Source organism: Lissotriton helveticus, chromosome 1_1 (assembly GCF_964261635.1).
Source record: "Lissotriton helveticus chromosome 1_1, aLisHel1.1, whole genome shotgun sequence".
NCBI classification, from domain to species: Eukaryota; Metazoa; Chordata; class Amphibia; order Caudata; family Salamandridae; genus Lissotriton; species Lissotriton helveticus.
Genome location: NC_136057.1, coordinates 81,585,523 through 81,604,699, shown reverse-complemented (window position 1 = coordinate 81,604,699; position 19,177 = coordinate 81,585,523). Strand labels below are relative to the sequence as shown.

The window sequence follows — 19,177 nt, the reverse complement described above, 5'->3', positions numbered from 1 at the left end:
CAGGCTGACTCCTCTGGCCCCCTGGGACTCGTAGTTGCACAAGAGACACAGCAACCACCACAGAAACAGTCGAAGTGGCTCCCACGACGGGGGAGTGGCGAGGCGCTATTTTGGCAGCAGGCGCGATCAGGCTCAGGTGCGGGCTGACTCCTCTGGCCCCCTGGGACTCGTAGTTGCACAAGAGACACAGCAACCACCACATAAGCAATCCAAGCGGTACCCGCGAAGCGGGAGTGGCGAGGCGCTAGGTAGGCAGCAGGCGCGATCAGGATCAGGTGCAGGCTGACTCCTCTGGCCCCCTGGGCCTCGTAGTTGCACAAGAGACACAGCAACCACCACAGAAACAGTCGAAGTGGGAGCGGCGAGGCGCTATGTAGGCAGCATGCGCAATCAGGCTCAGGTGCTGGCTGACTCCTCTGGCCCCCTGGGACTCGTAGTTGCACAAGAGACACAGCAACCACCACAGAAACAGTTGAAGCAGGTATTGTCATATTGTAGGAGAGTAGGGTCTGCTATCCTATGGTCACCCCAAATTTTTGCTTTTTGCTTCACTGGTTTTCGACTACTGAGGCTGTGGGCCTGCTGATCAGACCCCCAGCCTGCTGTTCTCTCACTAAATTAATAATACATGTGCTATAGGCACATACCACAATTGGAAATGGACTCCTTGTCCGCCCCTGTCTAATGCACTATAGGTGCCCAGGGCATAGGGGCCACCAAGGCCTACCAGGGGCTGCAGCATATCTTTTGCCACCCCTGGCTGGTTCTTAAATTGACACAACTGGCTGATCACTCAGCTGGGGTAAGGTGGTGTAATCACCCCTTACTTAGATATAGTATACCTATATCTAAACCTATATCTGGACACATATAAACCTGTAAGCCACTCCTATGGAAGGCCTCATCAATCCTGGAGGCAGAGTGCGTGGTTTAATGTGAGATGGAGCTCTAGCATGAGCTGAGCCTGTCTGCAGCTGTCGGGAACAACTCCCTAAGCTGTTTCAGGATAATGCCATACCATATACTCTTAAGTGCCTTATAATCCTCGCGGTTATATAGCAACTTTGGTTTGGCTTTATCAAAACATGTCGTGTAAGGTGTCATACGATTTGGAATACTATCCCCTCGCCAGTTCTGGCAACGGGGATAGCATTCCACCCCTCTAGAGAGGTAAGACATGCTACTTTACTTAAATGCGGTTAATTTCTAAAAGGACCTTAGATCCACAAAATGGATGCCTCTGCCACAGACAAGAGTCTGACCCCCTGAAGCTGACCGAAACTCAGCCAAATGGGGCCTGGACAAAGGGTTTCCTGTCGCAGGGGGGTGTTACCACCCTCCAGACAGGAGATAGTGGATTGTAGCAGGGAGGTTTGAAAGAAACCAGACACTGCTTGGGGCGCACAAGGCTGCCCCTTGCATAATCCGGCCAAACCGGTTCTGGGGAACTCCAGCCATCGTGCCAGGGCGGCCTGGATCAAAGGAAGGGGGTGTATCCACCCACTTCCTGGGTCCCACCCATAGGAGGGGACCTAGCAGGTAATCCACCCGCCAAAATTAGTATAAGACTGGGAGCAGTGCCAATGCACTTCAGATTATCCTGATGAAACATAAGAAACGAAACTCTGGACCCTTCGACTTCCTACTCAACGTAGAAGACTGAAGAATCTCCCTTGTGGTCAAGGAGTGACCACCCTGTGCAAACAGGCACCATCCAGCCTTCGACGTCTGCTTTGTTGCAGTTCCCGCCGGAACTCGAGCGACAGAGATCGACGAGATCAAGCTTGCCTGCCTTCCTACAGCCCGATCCACAGTCCCTGCAGAGCTGAGACCCGTGGAGGCGACCGGAAGCGTGGGGCACGCCATCTTGAAAAGACCACGAGACGCTGACCGTGCAGCCCACGAGTGACCCTCGAAGCTGTACACCGGGGTTTGAGAAGCCCCAACCCTGAGCCACACTTGCACTGAAGTTCAGCCCTCCACACTCGACAAGTGCTGCGTGGGGCCCTTCTGCTTCTTTTGGCTCAACGCGTTGGCCCGGTCACTTGCCAGCCGGCTAGTGGCCCCTGTGCCGACGAACTTTGAAATTCGACCTGCAAATCTGGTTGCTCCAGATCTGCACCAGCTCCCCTGAAAAGGAGCCCCCACTCTGACCCTCCTGGTTCGAGTGAGAAGCAATCTCCCGGTTCCGCGTGGATTGCTCTTGCCAAGTGTTGTTTGCTCCAAACTTGAAGCCGACTGCGCCGACGGTGAGAGCCCTCGTGGGACAGATCGTGACCCGCTCCTGGACGTCGCAGATGCCCCAGAGCCCACGTGACAGCGGAGAGAAGCTCCTCGACGACCACCTGATTGCGCCCGACATTGCCTGGTTCCGCCCTGGTTCCACCCTGGTCACTGCTGAGTGACCCAGACTCTGTCCCCTCTGCTTTCAGGTACTTTTCGACTCGAGTCCACCCTTGGACTCCACCGGACACTTCTCTTTTCCCCCGCCTGCAGCCCTTTCAGCTTCAAGCACCAAGAGCCGCGTGACGAAACCCGACTCAACTTCGACCCTGTGCACCCGCTTCCTGTGGGTGAGGTAACTTTGCTCCGCCGGTGTTCCCACACTGGTACACATCTCTAGGGTCTGTGTCTTAAGTTTTGTTCCTCTAGGTTCAGCGGAAGTGTCCCTAAACTTTAACTTTACAACTTTTACGCACCATTGGTTAACATTGGTGCATGCGTGCGCTTTCCGCACTGCTCCCGAATCCCGTGGGCCTCTCCCGACTTCAGCATTGCTTGTCCCGACTGCTCCCAGCGATTCCCTAGGCCCTAGGCCTAACCACTGTTCGATTGGTTTCTCTTATACCACTTGTTTAGTATATGGTTTGAGTGGCCCCCCGCCCTCATCCATAATTGTGCAACTTTGTATGTTTAAACTGTGCTTTTGCTTTAACGCTTGTGCCCCTTTATTCATAAAGAATACTGGGGATTGTTTTTAGTAATAAATACATATATTTTTATAATATATACTTGTGTGGTGTCCTTTCATTTGATATTACAGGATTGTATGTGGTAAAACAGCTCGCTTAACACGACCTCTTAAGTTAAGCCTTTAGGCTGCTTAGTCCATGCTACCCCTAGGATAGCTTGTCTAACAAGGTTGACTTACAACCAGACACCATAAGGGATTGTTTGGTCTGATAACCGGTGGTTCCAGAATTGGAAACATCACCTATCAGGCCAACTTCTCACATTGGTGAGCAGCGGTGCAGATTTGAGCTTGCTGTTGTTTTACCATTGCAATCTTTTATCAAATTGAAAGATCACATCAAGTACCTTTAGGTACATATAAATCAAAAGCTTAGCATATTTAAGTTCTACTGAACTTAGTAGTTGTAGATTAAAGGGACTAGCACACCCTGACTACAACTCACTAGCAAGGTACAGTAGGGAAACACTTAGTGTAGGTAGGTGCATCACTTACACCACACTAGAGTCATGTCTGACACAGGAAAAGCCTCAGGGTCTGCTCCTGTGACAGTTGACCTTACCAAGGCAACTTCCAGCTATGACAAATTAACCCGAAAGGACTTGATTGCCTTGTGCATATCAAGAGGGTTAAAAAGGGGCAGAAGTCCCACCTGTCCTATCCTGATAGCCATTCTAGAGCAGGATGACTTAGAGAAGGGAAATGAAGCTCCCTTAGAATCAGGAGATGGAGGGAACCCCCCTGTGACTGATACCCCTCCAGAGGAAGAAGAAGAAGAGGAGGAAGAGGAGGAGGAGGACTCAGATGTAGAGGGTCCAGAAGATCAGGATCAGAGGGGTAGCCAGGTCCTAGTTGCCAGGCTTAACCAGGCTAACTTAGACCTACTGGGAAATGGAGAGGGCCAGCACCTCCCCAGATCCCACCATATCATTCTCCCAGGCAACAGAAGAGTGAGATCTCCCTCAGGGGACTCTCATATTTCTAGTGCCTCAAGAGAATCTCAGAGAGGTATGACTGCCTCTCAGAAGATAGAGCATAGGGCCAGAATGAGGGCTGTCAAACTCCAAATAGAGAGGGAGGAGGTAGCCTTGGCTCAAGCTAGACTTGCCATGGCAAGAGAGCAGAAATTGTGTGGCTTAGATGCCACTGGTGGCAGCAATATTCCTAGAGAAAAAGACAGGAGCTATGATAATAGAAACCTGACAAAAATTGTGGCCCCCTACAAGGAAGGGGATGACATCCACAAATGGATGACTGCTCTTGAGAGAGCCTGCATGGTACAGCAGGTTCCTCAGGATCAGTGGGCTGCAATTTTATGGTACTCCTTTTCTGAGAAAGGGAGGGACAGGCTCCTCACAGTTAGACCTGAGGATGCCAAAAACTACTCTGTCTTGAAGAGTGCTCTTATTGAAGGGTTTGGCCTAACCACTGAGCAATACAGGTTGTTCTTCAGAGACACCCAAAAAGCACAGACTCAAGACTGGACTGATTTCGTAGATTGTGCCACTAAGGCTCTGGAGGGTTGGTTGCAGGGAAGTAAAGTTTCAGACTATACAGGATTGTACAATCTTATCATGAGAGAACAGATCCTTAATAACTGTACAAACCAGCTGTTGCATCAATACCTTATTGACTCTGATCTGACCTCTCCCCAAGAATTGGGAAAGAAGGCAGACAAATGGGTCAGAACAAGGATTAAGCAGAAACCCCAGAACCAAGGTGGTGACCAGAAGAAAACAGACCAGAAGGGTGGAAATCAGAAAGATAAAGAAAAAGACCAGAAGTCTTCAGGCCCCCAAACTAATAGTAAGGAGGGTGGTTCCCAAAATGGAAACAAAAAGAAGAAGAATAATGGCCCAAAGAAGCCTTGGTGTAATAACTGCAAATCAGTTTCACACTGGGGCAGTGAATGCACCAAGACAAATCCAGTCCCCACCACTGCAGCTCCTAAAGCACCTGCACCCCCTAGTACAGTTAACAGTGGTGGAACACAGGCAAAGGGTGTAGTAGGGTTAACCCTGGGTACTGAAGTAGGATCTGGCCTAGTCAGAATCCCTACTCAGGCAGTTCTCCTATATGATGTGGACTTAGCTTTGTCCACTACAGTGAGTCCCAGTAACCTGGGCAAATATAGGCAGACGCCTTTAATTAATGAGAAACTGGCTCAGGCCTACAGGGACACATGTGCCAGTGTCACAATGGTGACACCTGACTTTGTGGACCCTGGACAGATTGTACTAGGTGAGAGTTACCTAGTGACCAATGCAAGCAACTCCACTACTTCCCATAGTGTGGCAGTTGTGAACTTCTCCTGGGGAGGGGTAGATGGCCTAAAGAAAGTTGTTGTGAGTGCAGACCTCCCAGTAGACTGTCTGTTAGGCAATGATCTTGAAAGCTCAGTTTGGTCAGAAGTGGAGTACAGGACTCATGCAGAGATGCTAGGGATTTCAGCTCACGTCCTTGCAGTGACAAGGTCTCAGGCTAAGAAGTGCCTTCCTGAACCAGTGGTGGATCTTGGAACAATAGACCAACCACAACCCAAGAGAAGGAGCAAGAGAGGAAAGGCTGAGCCTTCCACCTTGCCCCAGGTTGAGGATCAAGTTTCAGAGGAAACTGATTCTGCAGTCCAAGAGGAGACTGTCTCTGAGGAACTTGAACCTGACCAGGTTGAGTTTCTGGGGACAGGGGGACCCTCAAGGGCAGACCTGAGGCAGGCTCAATTAGATTGCCCTTCCCTTGAACCCCTCAGACAGCAGGCTGCTGCTGAGGCTGCTGGGGATGCCAAAGGTACCCATACTGTGTATTGGGATGATGGACTCCTTTACTCAGAGGCTAGAGACCCCAAGCCTGGCATGACCAGGAGGTTGGTTATACCTCTGAAGTTTAGGGGGTTCCTTCTTACCTTGGCCCATGATATTCCCCTTGCAGGACACTTAGGCCAGAACAAGACGTGGGACAGGCTTGTTTCACACTTTCACTGGCCTCATATGTCAGAAAATGTCAAGGAGTTTTGTCGCTCCTGTGTCACTTGCCAAGCCAGTGGTAAGTCAGGTGGCACAACAAAGGCCCCCCTCATACCACTACCTGTGGTGGGGGTACCCTTTGAAAGAGTTGGAATAGATATTGTGGGTCCCATGGATCCTCAAACAGCATCTGGAAACAGATTTATACTGGTGGTAGTGGATCATGCCACCAGGTATCCAGAGGCTATTCCCCTGAGGACCACCACAGCACCTGTGGTGGCAAAGGCCCTCATTGCAGTTTTCTCAAGAGTGGGCTTTCCAAAGGAGGCACTATCAGATAGGGGCACAAATTTTATGTCCAGCTATCTGAAGGCAATGTGGAAGGAGTGTGGAGTAAACTACAAGTTTACCACACCCTATCACCCACAGTGCAATGGGCTTGTGGAGAGATTCAACAAGACCCTAAAGGGAATGATAAAAGGATTACCAGAGAAGCTTAGGCGGAAATGGGACATTCTTTTACCCTGCTTGCTCTTTGCTTACAGAGAGGTCCCACAGAAGGGGGTTGGCTACAGCCCTTTTGAACTTTTGTTTGGCCACCCTGTGAGGGGTCCATTGTGTTTGGTGAAGGAAGGATGGGAGTTACCTCTCAAAAAGCCTAAACTAGACATAGTGGACTATGTACTTGGTCTCCGCTCCAGGATGGCTGAATACATGGAGAGAGCATCCAAAAACCTGGAGGCCAGCCAAGAATTACAAAAAGCTTGGCATGACCAAAAGGCTGTACTGGTAGAGTTCCAACCAGGACAGAAGGTGTGGGTACTGGAGCCAGTGGCCCCAGCAGCACTCCAGGACAAATGGAGTGGACCCTATCCTATCATTGAGAAAAAGGGAGAAGTCACCTACTTGGTTGACTTTGGAACCCCTAGGAGCCCTCACAGGGTAATCCATGTGAATCGTTTGAAAGCATTTGTGGACAGGGAGGACATGAGCTTGCTCATGGCCACAGATGGGGATCAGGAGGAAGAGAGTGACCCTCTCCCAGACCTGCTTTCTCAGAACCCTGATGATGGTTCAGTTGATGGAGTAGCCTTGGCAGGCAGCCTCACTGACCAGCAACAGATGGACTGCAGACAGGTTTTGCAGGCCCACAGGCATTTGTTTTCACTCACACCCAGCCAGACTGACTGGTGCACCCATGTGGTGGACACTGGTGACAGTCTGCCTGTGAAGAATAAGATCTACAGGCAACCTGACCATGTCAGGGATTGCATCAAGGCTGAGATGCAAAAGATGTTGGAGCTTGGAGTGATTGAGCCATCAGAGAGCCCATGGGCCAGCCCAGTAGTCCTTGTGCCAAAACCTCATACCCAAGATGGAAAGAGAGAAATGAGATTTTGCGTGGACTACAGGGGTCTCAATGCTGTCACTAGGACAGATGCTCACCCCATTCCAAGAGCAGATGAGCTCATTGACAGATTGGCTTCTGCCAAGTTTCTGAGCACATTTGATTTGACAGCTGGCTACTGGCAAATCAGACTAGCTGAGGAGTCAAAAGCCAAAACAGCATTCTCTACCCCTAGTGGACATTATCAGTTTGTGGTAATGCCCTTTGGTTTGAAGAATGCACCTGCCACTTTCCAAAGGTTGGTGAACCAAGTCCTTACTGGGTTGGATGACTTTTGTGCAGCATATCTAGATGATATTGCTGTCTTTAGCTCCACCTGGGAGGATCACCTGATCCACCTGAAGAAAGTTTTGGAGGCCCTGCAAAAGGCAGGCCTGACTATCAAGGCCACCAAGTGCCAGATAGGGCAGAGTAAGGTTGTATACCTGGGCCACCTAGTAGGTGGAGGTCAGGTTCAGCCACTGGAGAGCAAAATCCAGACCATACAGGACTGGGCTCCTCCAGTTACCCAGACACAAGTCAGAGCCTTCTTGGGCCTGACTGGGTATTACAGAAAGTTTGTGAAAAACTATGGGTCTATAGTGACACCATTAAATGACTTGACATCCAAGAAGATGCCAAAAAAGGTTCAGTGGACAGTTAGCTGTCAGAAGGCATTTGATGACCTGAAGAAGGCCATGTGCTCTGCACCTATCCTGAAGAGTCCTGACTACTCCAAACAGTTCATTGTACAGACAGATGCTTCTGAGTTGGGGGTCGGAGCTGTGCTCTCACAACTTAATCAAGATGGTCAAGACCAGCCCATTGCTTTTATTAGCAGAAGGCTGACCCCCAGAGAGAAACGTTGGTCAGCTATTGAGAGGGAGGCCTTTGCTGTGGTTTGGGCCCTGAAGAAGCTGAGGTCCTACTTGTTTGGAACTCACTTCCTTGTTCAGACAGACCATAAGCCCCTCTTGTGGCTAAATCAGATGAAGGGTGAAAACCCCAAACTACTCAGGTGGTCCATTTCCCTACAGGGGATGGACTTTACAGTGGAGCACCGCCCAGGGACTGACCATGGTAATGCAGATGGTCTCTCCAGGTACTTCCACTTAGAACATGCAGACTTATCTGGTCAAGGTTAGTTTAATGTCCCTGCGTTGGGGGGGGGGGTTGTGTAGGAGAGTAGGGTCTGCTATCCTATGGTCACCCCAAATTTTTGCTTTTTGCTTCACTGGTTTTCGACTACTGAGGCTGTGGGCCTGCTGATCAGACGCCCAGCCTGCTGTTCTCTCACTAAATTAATAATACATGTGCTATAGGCACATACCACAATTGGAAATGGACTCCTTGTCAGCCCCTGTTTAATGCACTATAGGTGCCCAGGGCATAGGGGCCACCAAGGCCTACCAGGGGCTGCAGCATATCTTTTGCCACCCCTGGCTGGTTCTTAAATTGACACAACTGGCTGATCACTCAGCTGGGGTAAGGTGGTGTAATCACCCCTTACTTAGATATAGTATACCTATATCTAAACCTATATCTGGACACATATAAACCTGTAAGCCACTCCTATGGAAGGCCTCATCAATCCTGGAGGCAGAGTGCGTGGTTTAATGTGAGATGGAGCTCTAGCATGAGCTGAGCCTGTCTGCAGCTGTCGGGAACAACTCCCTAAGCTGTTTCAGGATAATGCCATACCATATACTCTTAAGTGCCTTATAATCCTCGCGGTTATATAGCAACTTTGGTTTGGCTTTATCAAAACATGTCGTGTAAGGTGTCATACAATTTGGAATACTATCCCCTCGCCAGTTCTGGCGACGGGGATAGCATTCCACCCCTCTAGAGGGGTAAGACATGCTACTTTACTTAAATGCGGTTAATTTCTAAAAGGACCTTAGATCCACAAAATGGATGCCTCTGCCACAGACAAGAGTCTGACCCCCTGAAGCTGACCGAAACTCAGCCAAATGGGGCCTGGACAAAGGGTTTCCTGTCGCAGGGGGGTGTTACCACCCTCCAGACAGGAGATAGTGGAATGTAGCAGGGAGGTTTGAAAGAAACCAGACACTGCTTGGGGCGCACAAGGCTGCCCCTTGCATAATCCGGCCAAACCGGTTCTGGGGCACTCCAGCCCTCGTGCCAGGGTGGCCTGGATCAAAGGAAGGGGGTGTATCCACCCACTTCCTGGGTCCCACCCATAGGAGGGGACCTAGCAGGTAATCCAGCCCCCAAAATTAGTATAAGACTGGGAGCAGTGCCAATGCACTTCAGATTATCCTGATGAAACATAAGAAACGAAACTCTGGACCCTTCGACATCCTACTCAACGTAGAAGACTGAAAAATCTCCCTTGTGGTCAAGGAGTGACCACCCTGTGCAAACAGGCACCATCCAGCCTTCGACATCTGCTTTGTTGCAGTTCCCGCCGGAACTCGAGCGTCTGAGATCGACGAGATCAAGCTTGCCTGCCTTCCTACAGCCCGATCCACAGTCCCTGCAGAGCTGAGACCCGTGGAGGCGACCGGAAGCGTGGGGCACGCCATCTTGAAAAGACCACGAGACGCTGACCGTGCAGCCCACGAGTGACCCTCGAAGCTGTACACCGGGGTTTGAGAAGCCCCAACCCTGAGCCACACTTGCACCGAAGTTCAGCCCTCCACACTCGACGAGTGCTGCGTGGGGCCCTTCTGCTTCTTTTGGCTCAACGCGTTGGCCCGGTCACTTGCCAGCCGGCTAGTGGCCCCTGTGCCGAAAAACTTTGAAATTCGACCTGCAAATCTGGTTGCTCCAGATCTGCACCAGCTCCCCTGAAAAGGAGCCCCCACTCTGACCCTCCTGGTTCGAGTGAGAAGCAATCTCCCGGTTCCGCGTGGATTGCTCTTGCCAAGTGTTGTTTGCTCCAAACTTGAAGCCGACTGCGCCGACGGTGAGAGCCCTCGTGGGACAGATCGTGACCCGCTCCTGGATGTCGCAGATGCCCCAGAGCCCACGTGACAGCCGAGAGAAGCTCCTCGACGACCACCTGATTGCGCCCGACATTGCCTGGTTCCGTCCTGGTTCCACCCTGGTCACTGCTGAGTGACCCAGACTCTGTCCCCTCTGCTTTCAGGTACTTTTCGACTCGAGTCCACCCTTGGACTCCACCGGACACTTCTCTTTCACCCCGTCTGCAGCCCTTTCAGCTTCAAGCACCAAGAGCCGCGTGACGAAACCCGACTCAACTTCGACCCTGTGCACCTGCTTCCTGTGGGTGAGGTAACTTTGCTCCGCCGGTGTTCCCACACTGGTACACATCTCTAGGGTCTGTGTCTTAAGTTTTGTTCCTCTAGGTTCAGCGGAAGTGTCCCTAAACTTTAACTTTACAACTTTTATGCACCATTGGTTAACATTGGTGCATGCGTGCGCTTTCCGCACTGCTCCCGAATCCCGTGGGCCTCTCCCGACTTCAGCATTGCTTGTCCCGACTGCTCCCAGCGATTCCCTAGGCCCTAGGCCTAACCACTGTTCGATTGGTATCTCTTATACCACTTGTTTAGTATATGGTTTGAGTGGCCCCCGCCCTCATCCATAATTGGGCAACTTTGTATGTTTAAACTGTGCTTTTGCTTTAACGCTTGTGCCCCTTTATTCATAAAGAATACTGGGGATTGTTTTTAGTAATAAATACATATATTTTTATAATATATACTTGTGTGGTGTCCTTTCATTTGATATTACAGGATTGTATGTGGTAAAACAGCTCGCTTAACACGGCCTCTTAAGTTAAGCCTTTAGGCTGCTTAGTCCATGCTACCCCTAGGATAGATTGTCTAACAAGGTTGACTTACAACCAGACACCATAAGGGATTGTTTGGTCTGATAACCGGTGGTTCCAGAATTGGAAACATCACCTATCAGGCCAACTTCTCACACATATCTTAATAGAAACTCCATTAAAATTGCCTTCCTTCAGGAAACGCATCTCCTCCTTCGCAAGAACTGGGGCACACATGGCTATTTTTCAAGTTACAGCTCATATTCTCAAGGTGCCTGTATACTAGTTCATAGGACAATACCATTCATTGTCATTCTGACTATTCAGTCGCAGGAGGTCGGTACTTGTTATCGGACGGAACGCTTGGGGACATAAACATTTTGTTAGTAAATATTTATGCTCCAAACATTGACGACCCTGACTTTTTTCGCAACCTACATTCCCGACTAGATGGTTTTGAGGGGGACCATTTAATAACTAACGGCGACCTTAAAATGCCACACTGCCTGCAAACCGACTCCACTAGTGCACAACCATCAGATAAACCCCGGGATAGGGTGGTATTTCTCCATATCACTGACACGTACGCACTGCATGATGTTTGGCAGACCTTTCACACCACCATCACTTCACGTTCTATTTGGCGCCACAATCGGTTTGGTCAAGTTTAGATTATTGGTTTATGTCGGCTGCCGCACACATGTGGGTGTCTGTGATCACTGTGCTCCCACAGACACTCTTGGACCACAATCCCGTTCTTTTGAAACTCCAGATTCCACATGGATGCGGCCTTGAATACAGCTGGCGATTTCATGGCAATGCGCTCCGGGACCAGGTGTTCCGTAGTGAGCTGCAAAGCTCTGTCCTTTAGTATTTCGAGATCAACGCCGGAAGCGTATCCACACAAGCCACACAGGCCACTATGTCTGGATAGTTTGTATTTCCAAACAGGTGGGTATTCTTCGGGCTATCTGCACGCAACTGGGCTGGGTAGAGGGAGAAATACAGGACTTTGAGCTTAAAGCAATAGCCGTGGGAATCTTCGGTTGCTAAACGGGTGCAGCTCCTGTCTGTATACCGGGATTAGGCAGAGAAAGAATTCGGGTACATGGGTAAACATGCTCAGGTACGTCACTATGGAGAGGGAGAGAGACCCTTGCACGTATACTGTGCCCCAATAGGTTGCAAAAGTGGCGGAGCTCTGAACTGAATACGGGTAGACTGTCACAGGTGGGTAACGTATCATGGCTAGATTTTGGTCATATTACCAGGACCAGTACGGTTCTCATACCCCTCATAACCCAGATGCAATATCTTCATGTCTCAGCAATGATATGGCTTCCAGATGGACAGAGGCAATTTCTGTGTGAACCGCTAAATTTGGAAGGAGTGACACAGCTCATCGATACTCTAGATGGGTCCAAGGCCCCTGGCCTTGATGGCCTAACTGGGGACTTCTATAAAGATTACCCTGCACCTTCTGGCATTATATAACAAGGCCATAATGACTGCCACCCTACCCCCTACACTTCGTGAGGCAGTATTCATCCTCCCGTTGAAACTTGACAGGGACCTTAGTGATTGCGCTTCATACCATCTCCTGTCACTACTCAACATAATCTCAGAACCATCTTTGCAGTGCTCAATAAAATCTCCCCCTCCATCCCTGCGGCAGTCGCCCTGTCGGATGCAGAAAAGGCCTTTGACTCTATTGAGTGGCCTTTCCTCAGGGCTGTTTTGGGTGAACTCAGTATTCACCCCATTCATCGCATTAATCATGATCTTATACATCAACCTAATGGCCAGGGTATGGGTAAACGGCACCCTGCATTCCAGATTCTATGTGGCCCCAGACAGGGGTGTCCGTTATCCCCCCTCCTGTTCCGGTCCAGGTGATGCAGAAATTCCATCTGCACCTTGGACTACAGCTTACATACTGGCCCCTTTTGATGTCACTATATGCAGATGACATCCTGTTTTTTATTCGGAACCCCCATCTCAATCTCCCCCCATTTATGCAGGAGATAGCGCAATTTGGCAAACTTTCTGGCCTTCGTATAAACTGGGTTAAGTTGGAACTATTTCCACTGGCTGAGGTGACTCATCCACCACCTGCAGAGTTCCTTCTTAAATGGGCTGTGGATGGGACAAAATACTTGGGCATTTATATGTCCCAACACTTCTTTCGTGCACTTCGTGGAGCCCTGATACAGCTGATCTGGGCGGGGGCTCACCCCCGTATTCGGTAGGACACGCATACACTCCCTCATGAGCGTGGAGGCCTTGAGGTGCCAGATCTACACTTTTATTACTTGGTAGCCCAGTGCCACCACACATATCGCTGGTACCACCCAGATGCCCGGATACATTACCTGTGCCTGGAAAGAGCGCTGTTGGAGGGAATTCTACATTCTCAGATCTTACCCAAGGGCATACCACTAGACTAGGGCTGATTTACCCCCTACTGATCGTCTGGAGCCAGGAATGGGCTGCAAGGGACTGTTGCACACCTCTGTGGGTTCATTTGAAGTCACCCGTTCATCAGACATTTTTGAGTATATCAACTAGAGCTCTGATCCCATGTTTTTAGACGCTGCTTGGGACTTGTAACTAGACACTGTTGGCTCTATAAACTGCTCATTGCCACGAGGACTGCTGTGCTGCCGGGAGCAACCACCATTTTGACTAACTGCCTTGTTGTGTTGACCTGCTGCTGCTGGGCTGCAAGAGGGACTTCCAATTTGCAACCTAACTATGTGCTGTCTGCTGCCTGCTATCTCCTTTTGTGCCCCAAAGTGCTCTTCAAGGGTTTGTTTGCTTGCCCACTGTTCTCTCGAGGCCATCAACGACCTTGTTGCCTCTTTTCTCCAAGACTTCTGCTGGGAGAGCCATTTTACGAGGGCTAGCATGTCCCCAGTGCTCCCTTCTGCACCAAGGTAAAACTTTGTGCATTACAGGACAGTGCACCATGGGCCTACAGTGCAACGCTCTGACCAGGGGAGTGCCTTTGTGCATTCTAGGGAAGTGCTCCATGTTTTACAAACCAGCAAGTGGTGAGCGTTTTTTCTGCAGCAAGAACAGCATTGTTTTGCCTGGAGGCATTGCCAGAGAAACAAACACGTCCTTGAGCCAGCGTGCTCACTGCAGCTGAATTGGATTGTGAACCTCACCCCCAGAGTTTGGCAAGATATCGCCACCGTCAGATGCCACAAAGAACAAACTAGTGTGGCCCCTCTGGCCGTGAGACCCGAGGAACACCCCCCTGAAGACTTGTACTGCTCTGAGGTGGTACAGTGCAGCATCTAAAGCTGCAGAGCTACCTAAGCTGCACGAAGCCTTCAAGGCGGTCCTTTCGACGACACGTTGTTCCGTAACATGCGGCGGGACAGCATTCTGAGGCCCATTCCAGCCAGCCTCGCCCTCTGGTTTTAACGCGTATACTGCACGAAGCTCTCAACGTCGGGTCCCACTCCCGAGACATGACAACATTGTTAGCAAGTTACAGATGCCCCGAGGACAGTGACCCTGCACCCACAAAGGTAATGTGAGACGGGTTGAGTCCAGAAGAGTGGTAAAGCCGCCCTGCTCTCCTTCACGGGTGGCTTGGTTTCCCTTGGGCAAAGAGACGCGATTCAAGCGACCCAGGCGGGTTCCAAATTCACAAGAGCGTGAGAACATTTCTTGTTCAGCATTGTCTCTGCTCTGGAGATGACCTCAAGAATGGTGCAGGGCTGTCCATAGAGGAGAACTGCTGGAAGACTCAAGCTCAATTACTGTCTAGCGTTTAGTAGGTGCTCCTGCGCCCTACGTTTGGTTTCTAAATGCAATCACTTCAACCACGTTCACTACAGTTACCATATGAAGTGTAATAGGAGCGCAGGTGCGCCGTGACCTATGTTTTCATAGTAATATGTGTTTTTCTCTATCAAACCTGCACTATTTGCACTAACGGTGTGATTTAAGTCATTTTGGTCTTGTTTGATGTACAATATAAAATTTATTTTTACATAATCCTGCGTGGATTCTCTTTTGTTGTTTCCTCACTGTGTTGCTGTGCTAGTGTGTTGCACAAATGCTCTGCACATTGCATCTTTAAACTAGCCTGACTGCTCTGCGCCAAGCTACCAGAGGGTGAGCGCAGATTATCTCGGGTGTGTATCTGGCTTACCCTGACTAGAGTGGTGGATTCTGTCTGGCTTAGGTGCCTACCCTAGCCAACCAGAAACCCCGTGTTTAACAGTGGTTCTTTTGAATCACTTGATTTCCCAGCATGCTCCTGCTGCAGGACCTGGTCACCGCACTTTGTGTAGGAGGACTACCCTCCATTTGTGTCTCAAAGGGAAGTGTGACTCTTCTTCGTAGAACATACATTTTTTCCATGAATTGTAACTGTTCACTTCTCCATATTATACCAATGCAGCTTTTTCAAGAAATATTGTCTTCATGTAATTTTCAATGTTTTTTCTATTTTGCAGAACAACAATCACATCTAGAAAGTATGAATGGTAAAGAAAGCCATAAAGGTTCTGGAGGGGAGATTAATTTTTCTCAAAATATCTACTTAAGAACACGGCTCAGAATGCACATGAGGGAGAGACGCTTTGCATGTAATGTGTGTGAGAAAGGATTTATCAATGAGACACTTCTTGTGAGGCACAAAAAAGGACACACCAGCCTCAGGGCATATCCCTGCGAAACGTGTAAAAAGTGTTTCACTCAAAAGGCAACTTTTTTACAGCATCAAAGAACACACACTGTAGAGAGGCCTTATCACTGCACAGTGTGTTCCAAGCGCTTTACTCATAAGAAAAACCTTGTACGACATCAAATTGTACACACAGGAGAGAAGCCTTATCACTGTACTGTATGTGCAAAGAGCTTCACTCAGAAGATAATTCTTCATGAGCATCAACACATACACACAGGAGAAAAGCCTTATCACTGCACTATGTGTGAGAAGAGCTTCAGTCAAAAGACAACTCTACTACAGCACCGAAGAAAACACACCGGAGAGAGACCTTATCACTGCAATGTGTGTTCAAAGCGCTTTTCTCGGAAGGAGACCCTTGTACTGCATCAAAGAACTCACACCGGAGAGAGACCTCATCGCTGCACCAAGTGTGAGAAGAGCTTCAGTCAAAAGGCAACTCTACTACAGCACCGAAGAAAACACACCGGAGAGAGACCTTATCACTGCACTGTGTGTGAGAAGAGCTTCAGTCACAAGACAAATCTACGACAGCACCAAAGAACACACACAGGAGAGAGGCCTTATCACTGCACTGTGTGTTCCAAAACCTTTTCTCAGAAGGCACACCTTGTACTGCATCAAAGAACACACACAGGAGAAAAGCCTTATCACTGCACTCTGTGTTCCAAGCGCTTTTCTGATAAGGGATCCCTTGTACGGCATCAAAGCGTACACACATGAGAGAAGCTGTATCACTGCACTGTGTACGAGAAGAGCTTAAATTAAAAGTCAAGTCTCGCAACAACAAACACACAAGAGAGAAACCTTATCACTGCAAAGTGGCTTCCAAGCACTTTTCTCAGAAGGGAGGCCTTGTACGGCATCAAAGTGCACACACAGGAAAGAGGCCTCATAGCTGCGCTGGGTGTGAGAAGAGCTTTACTCAAAGGCCAATATTGGACAACATCTAAGAAACACACACAAGAGAAGCCTTACTGTTGCTCTGGGTGTGAAAAGAGCTTTAGTCAAAATAAACCACCAATAAATCCACCCAAAAGAGGCCTTCCCACTGGGCCAAGTATAAGAAGAGCTTTACTCGGAAGGCCTCTCTACTGCATCACCAAAGATTACAGACAGGAAAGAGGCCTCATCGCTGCACTGAGCTAGAGAAGAGCTTAACTCGAACCGCACATCTTCAACGGCATCAAATAATACACACTAAACTGAACCGTATCACTGCACAGTTTATGCCAGGAACTTCACTCAAAACTAACGTTTCTACAACACCAATTAATGCAAACAAGATAGAACCATTTTCACAGCATATATCTTCTTTGCATGCCGTTTGCATTTACAGGCAGCTGTGGCTCTTCCGGGCGTGATCCATGCCTTGCAGATTAATGTATTTTTAAAGGCCATGCACTAATTAGCATTGTTCTGTATTTAAGGGCATGATGTGCGGCATACTGATGTTCCATTTTAAGTCCCAGTTAAAGGTGTGTTCAAAAGGCTCAGTGCATATTGGCATGCCTGTGCTAAAGTCATTTCTGACCTTGCCGCAAGCATGCTAAGTCATATGTGCCCAGTGAGGCAGCATCATTAAGATGAGTCATTTTTCCGGCCTAGACCTGGGCTCTGTAATTGCAGCACTGGTCACCTGTGAAGCGAGATTGCAAGCAGCCATACAGGAATGTTAGGAGATATGATCGGTAACCAATCACATCCTTGTGTTATTTCTTTATAAATGTTCTGAGTCTTTCTCACTGCTAGTTGATTCTATTATACCAACCGAATATTGGATTCCTTTACCACCTCACTCATGCCGTTACATGAAGACTCAGCAGCAAAGCTCTCACACCGTCTTACAAAACACACACTAAACTACTACTTACACGTCACAACAAGTTTTAGCTCACAGCTAGGGCTCTCAGCACAGCCCCCTATTCACAGATGCCAAAGTCCCAACAAATCGAAGCCCACTTCCCCTCTCCAGTGCACAGAGGTACTCGCCTCGCGAAACGGACTTGCTTCCATCTTAAGCCCAGGTGCTGCTTGCTCTTTGTGGTGTGTGATTACGGTTGGAGCTGCAGAAAGAAACGTGGACTCTTTTCCCTTCCCCTCATACCTTTTACCACATATGTTTAAGAGTTAGTAGTTGAACTATGTTTATTGCAGATGTATGTAGACATCTTTTCCTAAATAAATCCTGCTGTATCTTGCATTGCAATGGGTTAGAGTCAGGACTTTGTGCATTTATGATCCCCTCCTATAGGGTGCACATTTGATGGAGGGCTGTACTTTTTGGAAGGATAGTCGATCTCTCAGGACCATGCTCAGATAAAATTATCATTATTACGAGTCACTGCAGTGCCGACTCCTGAGCGGCAGGCACACTTCATCTACCTCTTCTTGGTTCATGCAGGACTTCATTCTACATAAAGTAAGTTTCCTGCATGTTTCATTTAACAACACAGTTTGCTTCCTAAATGCAACGGCAAAGTTAGATTTTAGTGGGATGAACAGCACATAGGATTATACCTGCAAGCGTTTTGGAAATACAAAACAGACACAGACACGGTGACCAGCTGGACTCGCTCTGGGTCGGTCGCTCCTCCTCGCTCCCTGCCTTTAACCTGCACCCCTCCTGCAGCTGGAACTTTGCTGTGCCTAATATCGCCTGCAGCCCCAGCGCCTCGACGATCACATAGCGCCCATTACCTGGCTGAGTGAGAGCGCCTCGACGGGGACAGCGCTTGGTATCGTTAGTCTGCACTTGCGCTTGTAAACAATTGCGCTGCATTTCTTTGTGATATTTACAATTGCCTTTGTGTATTCGTGTCGTGAGTTTCACTTCTGACCTCCCATTTTGTTGTGCTTGTGGCCCGTGGCTCCTCCCCGCTCCCGCCTCCCAGCTGCCCCTCCCACGCTCCGCCCCCCTACACTCCACTTTTATGACAGATGAATCAACGCGCAGCGTCCACGCGCTGCGGCCGCGCCGAAGGTGCGCCAAAGGTAAGCCCGTCTACGCCCGTCCGCGCCTGGACCGCGCCCAGAGCCAGACCCCCTGGCCCCCGCTTCACCCATCCTCCCCGCATTACATACGACGCCTCCTCCCTCTTTGCACTCAACCCCGGCAGACTCACTAACTGCGCCCAAGCAGCACCAGGACACACCCATGGACCCTTCACCTGCCACTCCTGCAAATTCACCTGCGTCAAGTCCCAAACCAAATCCACAAACACCAAACAGAGAGCCAACACCAACCACCTCAAATGCATCCTTCTCAACACCCGCTCGATTCACAAACACGCCATCGACCTTTGGAATCTACTCGACACCATTTCTCCGGACATCGCCTTCCTAACAGAAACCTGGATGAATGCCTCTTCAGCTCCAGACATCACCA

The 19,177-nt window shown here is 49.4% G+C and overlaps 1 protein-coding gene across 1 annotated transcript in view; it reads left to right on the top strand.

The window, feature by feature from the left end:
* LOC144758763 (uncharacterized) overlaps window positions 1-17,153 on the top strand; it is a 116,683-nt gene extending 99,530 nt beyond the window's left edge. The window contains 2 exon segments of the mRNA XM_078646448.1: window positions 15,557-16,508; window positions 16,907-17,153. Coding sequence (XP_078502574.1) covers window positions 15,557-16,508; window positions 16,907-17,153 — 1,199 coding nt within the window.
* Window positions 17,154-19,177: the final 2,024 nt, after the last annotated feature.